The sequence below is a fragment of the Hemicordylus capensis genome, chromosome 1 (assembly GCF_027244095.1).
Source record: "Hemicordylus capensis ecotype Gifberg chromosome 1, rHemCap1.1.pri, whole genome shotgun sequence".
NCBI lineage: Eukaryota > Metazoa > Chordata > Lepidosauria > Squamata > Cordylidae > Hemicordylus > Hemicordylus capensis.
In genome coordinates this window covers 331,824,966-331,842,150 of record NC_069657.1, presented here as the reverse complement: position 1 = coordinate 331,842,150, position 17,185 = coordinate 331,824,966, and the positions used below count along the sequence as shown (strand labels likewise).

The following is a 17,185-nucleotide window of genomic DNA, read 5'->3' as shown; positions in this document are numbered from 1 at the left end:
CACCAGAAGCCTTGGGAAGCCACATCACCAGGAGATGAAGGCATGTTCCCTCTCCTGCAGTTGCTGCTCTGCAGCTAGTATTTGGAGGCATCCTGTCTCTGAACATGGAGGTAGTCTGCAGCCATCAGGATTGGTAGCCACTGATAGACTTGTCCTCCATTAGTAGTCTATAGACCCTAGAAAGAGTTGCCAGGTCCATTCCCTGCCTTTTCAGTGTGTATGTGATGGGAGTGATTACAATCACTGCATTTAGAATCAGATAGACTCACTGCCAGCGTGGTGTAGTGGCTAGAGTTCTGGATTAGGACCAGGGAGACCCTAGTTCAAATCCCCATTCAGCCATGATACTAGCTGGGTGACTCTGGGCCAGTCACTTCTCTCTCAGCCTAACTTACTTCACAGGGTTGTTGTGAGGAGAAACTCAAGTATGTAGTACACCGCTCTGGGCTCCTTGGAGGAAGAGCAGGATATAAATGCAAAATCATCATCATCATCATCTCATGCCCAGTTCCTTTCTGGGTACCATCAGTATCTTTGGTGCAATTCCCCAAGACTACCTATGCATACCATTAAAACCAGATATGTGTGTATTTCTGTAAAAAGCATGGCAGCAGCATGCCAGTAACAGAACCAGTACTTCTGCTGTACTTTTTCATCTTTTTATGACTACATGGGCATACACACACATACACACACACACACACACACACTTTAAACATGAAAATATGTGCTACACACAGAGGGATGGGAATATACGTCTCACCTTGTGTCTTTCTCCTTTCTTGAAAATGTGGAACCCTTGTTAAGGCTGGCATTTTCCACATGGATTGCCACAGCAGGATCAACATCACCATCACTTGTTTGTTCCTGTACAAGTTTAAGAAATGTTATTATGGTCAAACACACACACACTTTTCATTTCTAGTGTCACAACAATCTAAAAGTATGAACAATGGAATCTCCATATGATACTCACACCAGGACATCCCAGACCATCTGCATGAATTGCAGTTCACCAGGCACAAGATAAAACTTTTATTTTGCTGTCTGTTTCAAACTAATGTCCACTTCCCAAAGCAAACTCGTGTCCCCCCAATCTACTCTTTGTCCCAATCTAACCTAGTTTGTCTGCAAAGAGCTTCCTGAGTTGTCATTTTAAGTCTACAGCATATTTGCTAACTGGGCTTCTTCCAATATGTCCTCCACCAGCAATTTATTTTTCTTCCTTCCTGCATTTTTAACATCATGCACAAGGAAGAGTTCTGTGAAACTCAAAAGCTAGCTCACTGCTCTGTGATATTTTATAGCTGATTCCAATAAAGCATTATGTTACTATACTTGTTTGGATTTTTTTTTCCACATTTCAAAATGTGAAAGTGTTTGGATTTTCACATTTTAACTAGACTAAAAAGCATTTACACTACAGAAGCCAAGAAAGAACTAGGAAATAATGGACAGTAGATTACATTTTGGAACAAAGAGCAGTGCACAGTCTCTCTGCATGTCTCCAACTGAGGTATATGAGGTCAGTTTAAGTCACAGGCACATCGTACAAATGATACTGTCAGTTACAGGACATGACCAGGATAGCCACCAGGGGAAAGGCTTATTACCCTGACTCACACTGCCTGAATTTGGATGTAATGAGACATTGGAGTTAAATGGGGCAGAAGTTGGAACTCTGTTACATCCAAATTTGTGCAACCACGGTTTCGTGGCAAAAGCGACTGGAGGTTTGCGTCACAAAACTTCAATTTGAATATTTCGTTTGCAGTAAGGTTCGCCAGTGAGACCGGAAGTTTGGCCACCGAAGCATTATGTCCGAACATGAAAGGTGCCATAACCGTGGTTCCATGAGGTTTTTGAAACTGCAGTCATAGACCCACCTGGGATCGTGCCCGCTCCATGCCTGTGGTACTTACTTACTTAACATATTTTTATACTGCTCAAAACTTACGTCCCTGGGCGATTTACAACCAGATAAAAACAAAAGTAAAACATTAGTTAAAAGCAAAAACAAGAACATTCCAAGAGCTTTTCATTGGCCACCTCTCTGAGCAATAGCCCTACCCCTCCAGTTTTTGATACAGCTATGTAGTTGCCTGGCTACAGGGATGCTGCCATGTCCCTTCCCAAATGTGTCAACCCGGTCCCCAGCCAAAATGGTTACTGAAAGAGCGCTTTTCCCCATATGTCCCTACCTGTACCTTAAAATCTTCTTTGGAGGCACTCCTCCGGATGCCCCTGCCAAATGAGGTGAGGTGGATGGCTACCAGGGTGAGGGCCTTTTCAGTGGTTGCACCCACTGAAAAGCCTCCCCAGTGAGATTTGCCTGGCTTCATCACTTTGTTCTTTTAGATGCCAGGTAAAGACCTTTTTGTTCACCCAGGCCTTTTAAATTTGGGTTTTTAAATTCAGCTTTAAAGATTTTATCTAATTTTTAACAAATTTTACTGCTTTGTATTGTATTTTGTATTTTATTTTCACCTATTTTTGTCTGTTATGATTTAATGTGTCATGTGTTTGTATTGTATGTATTAATCCTCTGTTGTGAGCTGCCCAGAGAACAATTAGTTATGTGGTGGCTAACAAAGTTGTTGTTGTTATTCAGCCTGTCAAGCAGTAAAGTAGCATTCCCTCTCCCCAATCTGTCCCTTGCTTCCCCTTCCTGGCAAGCACGGGGGGAAAGGGGATAGGATGACAGGACAGTCAGTAAGTGGTTCGTTCCCCAAGAATAAAGTGACAATTATGTATGTTCACAAGCACAAACACTCCAGGTGGCAAGATAAACAGGGCACTCCATTACAGCACAGGGACAGGGACAGGGACATTTGGCGGGCAGAGGGTTCCTGGGGTCATCTTTAAAAGGCAGCCAACCAGGGATTCTTGGACAGCCAATTTATTGTTTTTCACAAATAAGTTGGGGAAGGAGGGCCCATCCCCTTCAGGGGTATTCGTGCTACCTAGCTACTCACCTACTCATGAGAAGAGCCAGGCAGCAGGAACATTGCCAATACTGAGAATGGAGATTCTTCATATGTGATGGCGACGGAGGCTTATCCTGAGCAGACTGCTTACTCATAAGAGTTTAAGGCCATGGGGACACCCCCTCACAACTCATGAGAAGAAATGTCTGTTGACCGGGGAGAATCTCTAATAATGTGTGATGACAAAACAACCCCTTTCCCCATGTATAGCTCTCTCACGGGAGTGTCCAGCCATGAGGGGGCTCTATATCCCCCCCCCAAGAGGCAAATTTTGGACGGTATAGAAATATTTTAAATAAATAAAATAAATATCTAGTCAGGTTGCTCTGTACAGGAAAGCTATGGGGAAGGGTGCCCCAACAACCGCTCTTCCTGTCTTGGTGACTGCTACCAGATAGCTGTCAAAGAATACCCCTTGCAAGCCAGTCCACCCATGTGGACCGGTGCACACTTTCTTGTGCCCCGAAACAACAATCTCACTTTCCTGGAATTGTTGGAAATCAGGGCTACCATCTCCCACGATTCCCTGTGGTGGCCGATCTACATATGGAGCAATGACGGACTGCACCCGGAATTTTGAAAGGGAGTAAAGATCCGTCCCTGCATATGGTGTTCCCCCATCTGCACATGTGGCTAGGCTCAGACACATGGAGTGTAACAATTTCCTTGTGACAAGTATCTGTGTCTTCCTTGTGTCTGTGCAAGGCTTCCCATGGGTGGAGGGGGCTGAAGTACAAAAGTTCTGTCTTTAATCAAAGAGAGAGAGGGAGCCCCACACAGGCAGGGGCCCCTTTGTTGGGTATGCTCAAGTCATGAGTATGCAGTCCTAGGGTGTTCATCCCAATGGTCCTCCCCAATAGACTGGCTCTCTCATGAGAGTGCTAGGCTATCGGCAGCAAGCTGCCAACAGAGCAGGAGTGTGGTTTGGTCTGCATGGACTGCTTTGTCAGGGTAAGCCTTCGCAAGAGCATCTTAGGTCAAGGTGGGACAGACCCAGTCACCCCGGATCCTCCCTCATATACATATTCCTTCCTAGGAAGTCATCATGTTCCCTTCCCTGAGTAATAGGGAAAAAGTGCCCCCAAATACCCCCCCGAATCATGCCTGTGTGGGACAGCTTTGTTGTGGGGCTCTTAGGAGGTGGGTGGTGCAATCACAGTCAGAGGAAGCACTGGCATAACATGACATTTAAAGGGATTTAAATGCGCTTTCCATACTGGGGCAGACGGACCGTTCCAAAAAAGCACAATCATGCTCGGCTCACCCTCTTTAAGATCGTAACCAATTGCTGCCATTCTGCAGACATGCTAACGCTTTGCCGGCAGTCTGGCTACGGAGCTTGCTGGGACAAGGCCTCGGTGGCCAAGAGTAGGGAGGATCAATCCTGCCCTGAAACCAGAGCCTGCTGAACAGCGGTTGGGCAAACATCTCCGATGTGATTTATGGTTTAAAATTGAAACCGTGGGTTCGTCAACCTCCAGTCTCATGTTATGTGCTAATATGGCCACTGTGTAAACTATTTTGAAATGAAAAAAAGGCAATCATCTATAAAAGACTGTGGTGGAACAACATGCAGATCATCCCAGGATAAGTGAGGCCAGCAGTTTCACACATTCAGGCAAACAAGAGCTCAGTTACAACATAATACTGGAATCCACCCTCAGCTGGGGGGTCCTCAGTTAAAAAAAATATTATTATTCTTATTCTTATTCTTATTCTTATTCTTATTCTTATTCTTATTAAACATTTTTATACCGCCCATTTTTATACGTCTCTGGGTGGTTTACAACAGAAGAAATCTGCTTAATACCTATACATAGCGACAGAAATACTCCCTTTTGTATTACCTGATAGAGTTCTGGGTTGTGATAAATCTTCTTCCAAATTTGCTCATATTGTTCCAAGTTAAATGTTATAAAAGCCGATGTTGTAGGCCTTGGCTGTAATACTCTTGCTGCATGCTTTTGGAGAGCCTCCATCACCCACTCCACATTAGAAGCCTTATTTCAAGTCAAAGCAATATAGTTAGGTTTAATTAAAGGTGCACATAAAATTATAGACCTTTGTTGATAGGGGAAGAATTCTCCCCATAACCTGGCAAATTCTTCCTCTTCTCTCAGCAGAAAACATGCCTGCAAATGAAAACACCTCTATCGCAGAAAATTGCAAGACTGTAGAATACCAATCTATCTATTTCAAGCCTGTTATAGTGCTATGAGCACAAAGATAATCCCTTTTATTAATCTCATTAAGGTACTAGGTCACATTCAGTTTGAGGTTTTAAAAAGTCATTTGGTTCAAAAACATGTTGATAATATAATGAAGGAAAAAACCCACAGACACTACAGGAAACAGCTACAAAATTTACATGACTAGTAAACAAGTAATTTAAGGGGGAGAAAGTCATTCACCTCATGCACAGAAGACAGGATAAAAAGGCAGCTCAATTACCAGAAAAGGCAAAGGGGGTTAAGACATTACAGAGTATGTCGTACATACGAGAGAGTATTTGGTGAATATTACAGATTGCCTAGAGGAGGAGTTCTAAACCTTGGGTCCCCAGATGTTGTTGGGCTACAACTTCTATCATTCCCAGCCACAATTGCCTTTGGCCATTATGAATGGGAATGATGGGTTGAGGTCCAACATCATTCTAGGTTAAGACTCCAGATTTAAAAACCCTGGCCTCAAGGGACTATGTAAAACAACTTCATGGCATCCTGAATAAACAAGGCCATTGGATTAAGTGGGAGTAGGTAAATGTAGGATCTCTTTCCATTCTATGATCTTAGATGTTTGTGAACTTCATCCTGACACTAAAAAAATTGATTCACAGCAAGTTAAAAAAATAATAGCTTTGTTTAAATTCTATGCACATCACATAATCACAAATCTGATAAAAGCTTGTAAGAGAAGTGGAGAGAAATCATAAATACATCAAGCGTCCTCAACAGGTGGGAAAAACACAATTATTTAACATTTCTGTTTACCTCTAAAAACTTTGACTGGAGCTGCAGCAGGACATCCACCTTTTTCCATTGTTTCAGTTTCATGAACAGTTTTTGCTGCCATGGATCTTGTTTAGGTTTAATCTGCATAACAGAAAAGGATATAGATACTAGATGTGTAAAGGAATACAACCTAGAAAGAAAATGTATTTCTTGCCCAGCATTGTTGACTTGTTGCAAAGGAACAGTTGATTGTGCACAGATTGCACTTCTAGATTGGTTGCTAATTTAATCCCTGTTTGGTTCCTGTTTATTCTGAAAATATTATGTTACCCCTGAAAGGGTTGCAGGCCGATGAACTAAAGTTCAGTTTTCATCAGTCAAAGATGGAACTTTGAGGACGGCTACTAGTCTGTGGTCTCTGTGGTCTCACTTTCAGCTTCCGAGGCAGGATGCCTCTGAATACCATTTGCAGGCGAGTAACAGCAGGAGAGGGGGCATGCCCTCAATTCCCGCCTGTAGGCTTCTAGTGGCATCTGGTGGGCCACTGTGTGAAACAGGATGCTGGACTAGATGGGCATTCTTAGGCCTGATCCAGCAGGGCTGTTCCTATGTTCTTAAAAGTCGTACTCTGTCTAGTGAGGTTGGAGATGCAGCATGGGACACTGAACACCAAGAAACATCAAACAGTATAGCTAGATGTAATTTAGAGGTGGAAATTTGGGGTGGACTAAAAATTGAAAACAAACAGATTTTTTGAGAACACTGGTGGTAAGAGACAGTCTTCTTCTGAAGATGTACTCACAAAATCATAACAGTGTCTGGGAAATGAGCCAAGATGCTGGACTGCCCTTTATTATCTAAGGACATGGATCTGGACTGATTTATTATTTATTTATCATTTATTCAATTTCTATACTGCCCTTCCAAAAATGGCTCAGGGTGGTTTACACAGAGAAATAATAAATAAATAAGATGGCTCCCTGTCCCCAAAGGGCTCACAATCTAAAAAGAAACATGACAGACACCAGCAACAGTCACTGTAGGTAATGTCCTAGTGGTGGATAGGGCCAGTTACTCTCCACCTGCTCAATAAAGAGAATCACCATGTTAAAAGGTGCCTCTTTGCCAAGTTAGCAGGGGTCTGATGGCACTTGCTTTGGGGCAAAGGGACTTGAAAAGGTTTTTTGGGATGGCGATTTAGCCCCTTAAAATAGTATAAAGGAAATAATTAAGTTCTCCCTTTCCCCCCTGCTAACTTGGCATAGTCATAGACCTCAACTACAGTGCTGAATTCCCAGGTGGTTATGATTTTGCTTGAAACAAAAGTAAATTGAAACTTGAGAGGTTTCCAAACAAAAGAACAGGAAGAAGTGTGATGATATGAGGTCATAGGAATATTTAATCACTTACTTTGGGGGATCATTTGCTACTAAGAATTATTTGTACTGTATTGTTTTCTATCCAAATGCATTGTGGATGTATTCTTCAAGCTGATATAACAGGGGGAGGTTTGGATCTAGAAGCACTCCCAGACTGTACCTGTTACTTCTGGGAAAGTGTGACCCAATCCAGAACTGTCAGATCAAAAATTGTCTCCTGAGTTCTGACCATGCACAATAAGTAAAAGGTAAAGTGTGCCGTTAAGTCGATTTCGACTCCTGGTGACCACAGAGCCCTGTGGTTTTATTTGGTAGAATACAGGAGGGGTTTACTATTGCCTCCTCCCACACAGTATAAGATGATGCCTTTCAGCATCTTCCCATATCACTGCTGCCCTTCCCATTGTCTGGGAAACATACCAGTGGGGATTCGAACCAGCAACCTTCTGCTTCTTAGTCAAGCATTTCCCTGCTGCGCTACTTAGGGTGATAAGTATGTATGTCTTATTTGGATTCAGCCTCAGTTTGTTATCCCTCATCCAGCCCCCATCACTGCCTCTAGGCAGGCATTTAGGGAGGTTATACCTTTTTCTGATGATATTGATATGGAGAAATAGAACTGGGTGTCATCAGCATACTGGTGCTCCTACAATTTTGATTATTATGCTCCTACAGTTTTGTTGTGCTCCTTTCACTTGCCTCAAGAAACCACTGCTAATTCATTTCAGTTAAACAAGTGTGTTTGCACTCAAAGCAGGGGCATACCGCTAATTAGACAAAGAGAGGCAAATGTCTCCTGGCCCACAGCCTCTGAGGGGCCCCCAAGGGGGACTCCAACGGCCAGTCCTTGCTTTCTCTCCACTCCCCAGCCCTGGCTGACTGTTTTCAGTGCTTTTTCACCGAACTTTTTTGTAGAAAGCAAGAAATGCTTTCTGACCCCTGTAGATCATTTATAGCCTTCCACGCAGGAAGCAGCAACCATTTGTATGCTAATTGCCTTATAAGCGTTCTTATCAGCAACCGCATCCTCCAGCAAGGAGAAGGCAGGCAATTAATTATTTCCTGATTGTGTCCCACCCACACTCTGCAAAGTTAAGTTACTCATCTGATCTCTGCATTCTCTGCAGCAAAATGTGGCTTTTTGTGTGCACCCCACACCTGGCAAGCACTAGCAGCACTGCACAGCAACAAGCTAGCTTGGGAGAGTCTGACCGGTATGGGAGTGAGTTGGATGGAGAATGAGAGGGAGATCAACATGGTCATATGGCTGGGAGGAGCAGGAATGGAATAGGACCTGCAAGCAAAGCAAGCTTTGCTCTCCCAAAGTGAAAGAATGGGCATATTAAACAGTGGAGTTTCCAGAACTGCTATGTGCAAACTGTTTCTGTGTTCTCCCCCCACCCCGTGCTCCTGCTGTTGTCTGATTCTGGGTAGCCATGTGTGCTCACTAATTGTGGACATGAGTTGAGGAACCAGTTTCTTTTAACTTCAGCTTTGTTAGCTGAGACCAGGCTCTATGGCTCCTGGGCGTGCATCATGAAGCAAGCTGTTGTTTGCTGCAACTTAAGATCAAAGAGTTTGTGCTTAAATCATTGATAGAGGGGAGGGAGCATCTGTGATTACAATGAATTTGTAATTCAACACTACAACAGTGTATTAAGAAAAATGTCATTTACCAAAGTTCCTTTTTTATATCTAAATATTTATTAAGGGCAAAAATGTGCATTTGGACTCTTGAGAGACAAAGAGAGGAGTGAAATTTTATTGTGAGATGTAAAATTTTATTGCATTTATTAGACATTGATTCAGAAAATTGCAATTTTTGTTGACTTTTGCACCACTTCCATATAATTGCCCCAGGCTACATAACCTGCCTCCCCTGACTTCTGCAGTCCTGCCTCCCATGTCCTCTGTTAATGTGCTACACTATATTTACATGTGTCCAGAATGTTCTTCTGCAGCAGAGACATGGGACCAAGAGGAGAAGAAGGAAGCAAGGGGCCCATTTTAAAATCCCGTCTCTGGGCCCGCTCCAACCTTAGTACGCCCCTTGTTTTCAATGATCATAGGATGCAGGGGGTGGGATTAATTCCCAGCAGATATGAGTGTGAACCAGCTGTCTCTGAGTGTTGTCTGCAAACTATTGCATGTGAAGATTTGTCCATGCCACAGCTGATTTGTACTGTCCTAAAGGATCATACCAAACACATGTGGAGGGGCAGAACTTAAGCACCAACCCATTTCCATCTTAAATGAGATGTTTGTTAGAGATTTGCACAAATACCTGATCCACCCTTGCCAAGTATTGTAAAAAAACTGAAACAATAGTTTAATTAGCCATCTATTCTAGAAAGAAAAACCAAATCTTGGAAGTGGGTGTTGACCCTATGCTAAATTGTAAATTATGAAAGGTTCCCTAATTGAAACAAATGTTTCATCTGAAGTATTCCGTAAATAAGCAGTGAAAGCCATAGAGGCATATTCCCATAGCCACTCATCTACAGTTGGGATTATTTGCAGCCTCCAATTAGCAGCATATAAGATCCTAGCTGCAGTAATCATGTAATCATATATGGCAGCTTCCTATGTTCCTATGAATATAGGAGTTAGTCATATTTAACAAAGCCTGTTTACACTTTCAAAGAACTCCAAAAGGTTACTGAGCCAAGACTTGCCCTTGCGGAAGCCATGCTGATTCTCTTTCAGTAAGGCCTGTTCTTCTATATGTTTAACAATCTTGTCCTTAAGTATGTTTTCCATCAATTTACCCACCACAGAAATTAAACTGATCCTGTAGTGTCCAGGGTCTCCCTGGATCCCTTTTTGAAAATCGGAAGTTACTGTTAGCTGCTTTCCAGTCCTCTGGTATGGAGTCTGATTGTAAGGACAAGTTACATATATTTGCTAGGACAGCAACAATTTCACATTTTTGTTCCTTCAGAACTCTTGGGTGGATGCCATTTTAGTTTTTCAAGACAGTTTAGAACATTTTATATAAGAATACAGTTTTTACTGCTTTGTGTGTTACTGTCTTATATAGTTTTTTAAATTTTTAAATAGAGATATATAATAGGGATGTGTGATTCGATTCAGCTACAAATCGATTTGTACCCAAATCTAGCTGATTCAGGCAATTTGGATACAGAACAAATTTTCCTTGTGGTCCATTGGCTAGATTTGGGATAAAATCAAATAGTGCCAGATTCCATTCGAATCGATTCGAGATTTAGATTCCTCCTATTAATTCCCCTGGATTCCCTGCTTTCATTTTTTTAAAAAATCTCTAGCCCTTTTAGAAGTGGAGTTATGGAGAAAAATATGTGGTCACTATTTTTCAAGTGTTTGGATTCTTTGGCGTATAATAACTTTTCCTCAATGAATCCCTATGAAGATTCATTACACACCTTCATTTCTTCTATTCATGTTGACTCTCTCTGGAGAATCACCAGTCAACTGCCATGTGCCAACTACACCCCCACCCGCAAGGCAGTGGGGAACAACTCATTTTATGTCCTAGGAATTTTTTCAAGTTTTTAGACTCTTTGGTTTCTAATAACCTTTCCTCATCCCTATGAGGGTTCATTACATATCAAAGAGTCTAAGCACCTCAAAAAATCCTAAAACATAAACTGAGCACCCAGTGGCTTGTGGGTTAGTTGGCACATGGGATGCCACTAATTTCCCCCCACCCCCCACAAAGCAGTGGGATCAAAATGAACAGAAGAAATGAAGGTGTGTGATGTAGACACCAAAGAATCTAAACACTTCAAAAATTCCTAAAAAAATAAACTGAGTACTCCACTGCCTTGCAGGGGTGTGTGTGTGGGGGGGGGGTGTATTTGGCACATGGCAGTTGACAGTTGGCTGTCCAATGACAGTCAAAATGAACAGAAGAAATGAAGGTGTGTAATGAATCCTCATAGGGATTCATTAATGAATCCTCATAGGGATTCATTATGAGGAAAAGTTATCATCACTAAAGAATCCAAACAGTGAAAAATAGTGACCGCACATTTTGCTCCATAATTTCACTTCTACAAGGGCTAGAGCTTAGCTTTTTAAAATAAAGTGGGGGGTCCATGTTAGGGATAGGATAGGGTGACTTAGAATCCCCATTATTTTCTATGGTGGAAATATACAAAATCAGTAAAAACTAAATAAAAATCATTAAAAAATCAACCAAGTGCCCCACTGCCTTGAAATTTGGGTGGTAGGTGGCACCCATGGTGGTATTTGGGTGGTAGGTGGGTGGTAGGTGGCACCCACCACCCACATTTGGTGCCCCTAAGGCCTTTATACATGGTCCAAATAGATCCAAAACTGAATCAAATCGAATCAAATCGGGGTGATTCAGGAGGACAGATTTGGACAAAAAAAAATGGGGTGATTCAATTCGGGCACAAATCAAATAGAAAAAATCCATTTGTGCACATCCCTAATATATACTTTTTATATTTAATATTTGTACCTTTAATATGTATTTTAATTGTGCATTGTTTTAATTATACTGTAAACCACTTGGGATTATTTTAATGAAAAGCAGTATAGAAATAGAATAATAAACAAACAAACATCCTCTCTTGTCACCTCAAATTGGCCCAGTTCTTCAACCTTCAGGCCTGAGAAGCTACGTTTTGGAGTAGATATATGGGCAGTATCCTCCGCCATGCAGTCAGATAAAAAGAACTCATTCAGCTTCTCTGCAATCTCCTTATCCCCCTTTCATGCCCTTATCATGTAAGGGTCCAACCTCCTTCCTGGCAGGTATTCTGCTTCTGATATACCGAAAGACTTTTTGTTATTCCCCTTGACACTCCTAACTATATGCATCCTTTATTGTCCATTTTGCATCCTTTATTGTCTCCTTGCATTTCTTTTGTCAGAGTTTATGTTCCTTTCTGTTCTCTTCATTTGGACGGGACTTCCATTTTCTGACTCTTTACTCACTCTAAGCAAACAGCTTATCAATGCATCCAATTCAGGTTTTTTTTTTACCTTTATAAAAGGAATCCAGTTGGCTCTCTTTTTCAAAGTCATGGTGGGGCACATCATACCCCAAGTTTCTGATCCAGGCTTTCCAGCATCATAAACAGGAAATTTTCTCATTGTCTGTTGCTTACTGAAGATGCTTCTAAACTTGTGCATGACCTAAGCAGTACATAAAGAAGATGCCCATCAGGTTAAAAAAAAGCAGCACAGGTTTTCACAGTACAATGCAAAATAGATAGCTATCATGAATATAACCAGTGGGTTATAAAGTTTTTGCATCCCGGCAGGGTGGGGTGGGGTGCAGGATATACATCATAATTTTTACATAGGAGCAGCTAGATTTCAATCCCTATTTAAACTGCCATGCTCCAGAGCACAGAACAGCCTTTCCTCTCAAATAGCTGCTGCTGCAATTATTGTTCCCTGAAGCTTTGGAGAGGTGGGTTGATAAGGTGCTCTTTTGGGTTTGACAAAAAAGGTGTTATTGAGAAAGAACACCTTGCGCCCCCCTCAAAAAAACCCCCACTAAAAAACAAAAAAAACCACCACACCAGCAGCTTCCATTATCATTACCTGAAGCTTTTTGCCCAACAAACATACAAAAAAGGTTTCAGCAAATAATAATGGGTGCTGGTTTCTTTTATTTGACAAAAGGGTGTCAAGGGTGGTATAAGAACACAAGAACAAGCAATTGCACCCAGAATTCCTTTTGTCATCAGAGGATGACAAAAGAAACAGGGTGTGAGGTAGAAAACACAGAGTATCATGGGACAATCAGAAGGGGCATTACTGTGCGATTTTGAAGTAAATGGTTTCATTGACTGGTTTTTCAATATGGGCTTGCAGTGGTAGTAGAGAAAAACTCCAAAGATTAGTCCATTCTTTCATAACTGCATGAAGTTAATAATATTGCTTCCCTTGAATAAGAATTTGGATCCATCAGTTACCTGTTATGATGTGTTTAATGAGGTTTTTTGCAGATAAAATATCTCATATTCAAGCTAAACTAGACTCTACAATTACTGCAGAGTCTACTGAGGAGGTGTCCAGCAGCTCCTCTTGTAGGTTAAATTGGATCAGTTTCAGTTTGATTCCCAAGGATGTGGACAAGCTGCTTGGGACACTTTGCCTTACTATGTGTCCTCTTAATCCTTGCCCAACATGGCTTATACAATCTACCAAGGAAGTTATTGGAGACAGTCTTGTTAAGGTCATTATATTAATGCTTATCTGGGAGAAGGCAGGATGCCTCCTTGTCTCAAGGAGGCAATTATTAGACCACTGTTGAAGAAACCTGCATTGGAAGAAACCTGCATTGGATCCCTCAGAATTAGGCAATTATAGGCCTGTCTGCAACCTTTTCTATCAGCTTCAGCTAATATGCTAGCTACATCCATTTCTGGAGATAAACAACCTTAAAACAGTGGTGCATATGCGCGTAACATCCAGACTTGACTACTGCAATGCACTCTACTTTGGGCTGCCTTTGTATATAGTCCGGAAACTACATCTGGTTCCGAATGCAGCAGTCAGGTTGGTTTCCGAGGTTACCAGAGATCATATTACACCCATTTTAAAAGAACTACACTGGCTGCCAATAAGTTTCCAGGTGAAATACAAAGTGCTGCTTATTACCTATCAAGCCCTGAATGGCTTGGGTCCAAGGTATTTAAGAGAACACCTTTTACTTCATGAACCTTGCTGCCTATTAAGATCATCTGCTGGTTGCAGCTGCCATCAGCTTGGTTAGTGGCAATTCAAAACTGAACCTTTTCTAGAGTTGCCCCAGGACACTGGAAAATTAGAGCTTCTCTTTCTCTGGATGTTTCAAAGAAAGATCTGAAGACATACTTGTTCAGTTGTGCTTTTGGTTTATAGTTTTAACGTTTAAAGTTTTAAAGCTTTTAGTTGTATTTTAAACTATGTCAGTGTTGTAACTGTTGTATTTTTAAGATTGTGAACTGCCCAGGGACTTGCATATGGGGTGGTATAAAAATGTATTAAATAAAAAACATTAAATAAATATCCTGTAAAATGAGAACTTCCACTGGTAATATGAATTATTGCAATAAAAGATCAAGCATGGAAAGGAAACATGGAAAGGAAATCTGGGCTAAGGGAGAGTAGCACAGTGATTCGATTAGGGAAATCCAGTGGATTTCTTATTCAAAGTACACCGTACTCAATATTGCTAGCTTTCGAGAGCACTTTGAGTAACACAGGATTTGTGCAGCTTCCTATGTGAACATATTCATAGACTGAAGCAATGCCTACCCAGAGATTTACTTAAGGAGATTCAACACACCATGCATGGGGAGCTGAACTAGCCTGATTCAGGTCTTCTTCAAAGCTTCATGCAACATTTAAACTATTTATAAACTGACTGCATCCCATCACCATCTATGTATAGAACACCATTTACTTACCACAGAAAAGAGTTCCATCTCATCAGCAGAATGCCTTAGGTCTTCTACATTATAGCTGATACCAAGCTGAGAAAGCAAGAGTCTGAGTTGAGGCTTCAGCTCTTCAGTTTCCGTACTGTGTTGAGGAAGTGTAGCAGTGACATCCTTTGGTCCTAAAAAGGGTATAATCAGCTAAATGAATTAAAATACAATCAAAACCATCAAAAGCAGCCAAGATCAGCAACACGGCAAACACACAGTTAAAGAGGCCCTATCTTTAAAATGTTGGCTGAAGCAAAATAATTTCAGGCTCCCCTAAAAGCAGGAAAAGCAGGGGCCAGACATACCTATTCTAGGCCAGGGGTTCTCACCCTTCTGTCTCCAGATGTTGTTGGACTACTGCTTCCATTATCCCTTGCCTTCAGCCATTGTGGCTAGAGATGATGGGGGTTGTCATCCAACAACATCTGGGGATCCAAGCTTTGGAACCCCTGTTCTGGGCTATTCCACATTCTGGGCACTATAATCCATCTTGTTCCCACCCATTGCACCATCAGCACAGGGGCAGAGAGAATGGCCACACAAATAGAGGGATGTTCTTGGGCAGGTTCTATAGAGGAAACTATTCTTGAGGCTGTTTAGGTCTTTATAGGTCAAATCCACAATTTAAATTGAGCTGTGGGGGGGTGAACTGATTGCCACTGACGCTCAAAATAGGCTATACTCCTCCTCCATGATCCTCAGAGCCCTAACCAATAGTAACTCCATCTTATCCAGATTAAGCATCGGTTTGGTTCATCCTCATCTACTCCAAAACTGCTCACCAACAATAGTTTAGAACATCCACCACCTGTACAGAATGATGGAAACAAGAAATAGAGCTGGGTGTAATCTGCATTCTGATGAAAACCTAGCTCAAGTGTCTATATTACCTTACTCAAAGTTTGATGTAAAAATGGGGGACAAGATGGAACCCTAGATCACCCCATATGTTAACAGCCACAGAGCGGAGTAGCAGTCTTCCAGCTCTATCTTCTGAAACCTTCCCTCCAGAAAGGATAGAGGCCACTGCAAAACAGTGCTCCCTAGGTCCATCCCAGCGCCAGAAGGATGCTATGGTCAATACAATTGAACACTGCTGATAAGATCAGGAGAATCAGCAAGGTTCCTCTCAGCCTGTCCTTTTCCCAGCACAAGTCATCCACCATAGCAACCAAGACAGTTTTAATCCCATGCCTAAGTCAGAAACCAGATTTGAAAAGATTTGATTAATCAAGTTCTTCCAATAAAACATGGAGCAGGTTGCCACAATATACTCAAGCACTTTACCCCAAAATGGGAATCTGCAAACAGAGCAATAGATGCTTAATAGATGGAGAGGTCAACTGCTTTTTAGAAGCAGTTTTACCAGAGCCCTTTTCAGAAGTAGCAGGACTTCAGCTTCCCTCAGTAAGGTGGTTTATTACCACAGCCATTAAACAAATTCCCTAGTCCTATCTTGGATGGCTCAATAAGCCAGGATGGGCACAGGTCCAGAGCACATGAGGTTGGCCTCTCTTCTCCAAGAATCTTGCCCACAGTCTGGAGAGGTGGCAGATTAGCTGCCTCTGCCAGCCTGCACTTCTAGCCACCAGCCTCATCGACTGCCCCATCGCAGGCAAGCAACGGCCCTAACCTGCTGCCAGCAGCAGCAAGTGGCAGTAGCACTTTGCTACTCACACTGTTTCCCACCACCTGCCTTTTAAAAGGGGAAGAGGAGGAGAGAGGAAGAAGAATGGTAGTGGCAGCCCCCCCCCACCAGGTAAGGGGGAATTGAGGTGATGGGAGGAGCAGGTCGGGGTGGGAAGAGGGGAAGATGAACATGGGGTGAGAAATTGATGTATGGTGTACAGAGAGATGGGAGTGGGCAGTACGGGTGTGCACAGAACCGGGCGGGGGTGGCTCAAGCGGATGGGGGGTGTCACTTTAAGGGCGAGAGAGGGTGCACTCACCCCCCTCACCTCGCTTTCCCCCTGCCAGTGCTCAGTGTTTGTAAAAGCATTTGGGGCGGCAGTGTACCTCCCTGCTGCCCCTTCCTCCTCTTCAGTGGGAAGTGGCCAGAAGTACTGGCTGCACAGTGCACGTGCAATGTGCACACACACCCAGTACTTCCAGCCAAAGAGGGGCAATAGGTGGCAGGGAGGTACACTGCCGCCCCAAAAGATTTTACGGACACCAAGCACCGGCGTGGGTGGGGAGCAGGGGGAGGGGTAAGTGCACCCTCCCCCACCCTTAAAGCTGCCATACCTGCTGTGGGGCTTGGGCTGGGCCAGTCCTCAGGTTGAACAACCCAAAAATATCTATAGAAAATCTAACTAGATGGGGCCTCAATGACAACCAGAGCAGATTCTGATATATGATATGGCATCCAAACTAAAGCGGATACAAGCAACTTTAAAGCGCTTTGCAAACTAGCCACAGTGGGCTTCCAAAGG

At 42.6% G+C, this 17,185-nt stretch overlaps 1 protein-coding gene across 1 annotated transcript in view; it reads right to left on the bottom strand.

The window, feature by feature from the left end:
• The window catches only part of LOC128339212 (uncharacterized), a 40,391-nt gene extending 27,968 nt beyond the window's left edge, over positions 1-12,423 (bottom strand). The window contains exons 1-3 of the mRNA XM_053282749.1: positions 12,313-12,423; positions 5,978-6,079; positions 764-867 (exon numbers count right to left, since the gene is read on the bottom strand). Of these exons, the coding sequence (XP_053138724.1) occupies positions 764-867; positions 5,978-6,079; positions 12,313-12,423 (317 nt within the window). The remainder of the gene's footprint in view (positions 1-763; positions 868-5,977; positions 6,080-12,312) is intronic.
• Between the last annotated feature and the right edge of the window lie 4,762 nt (positions 12,424-17,185).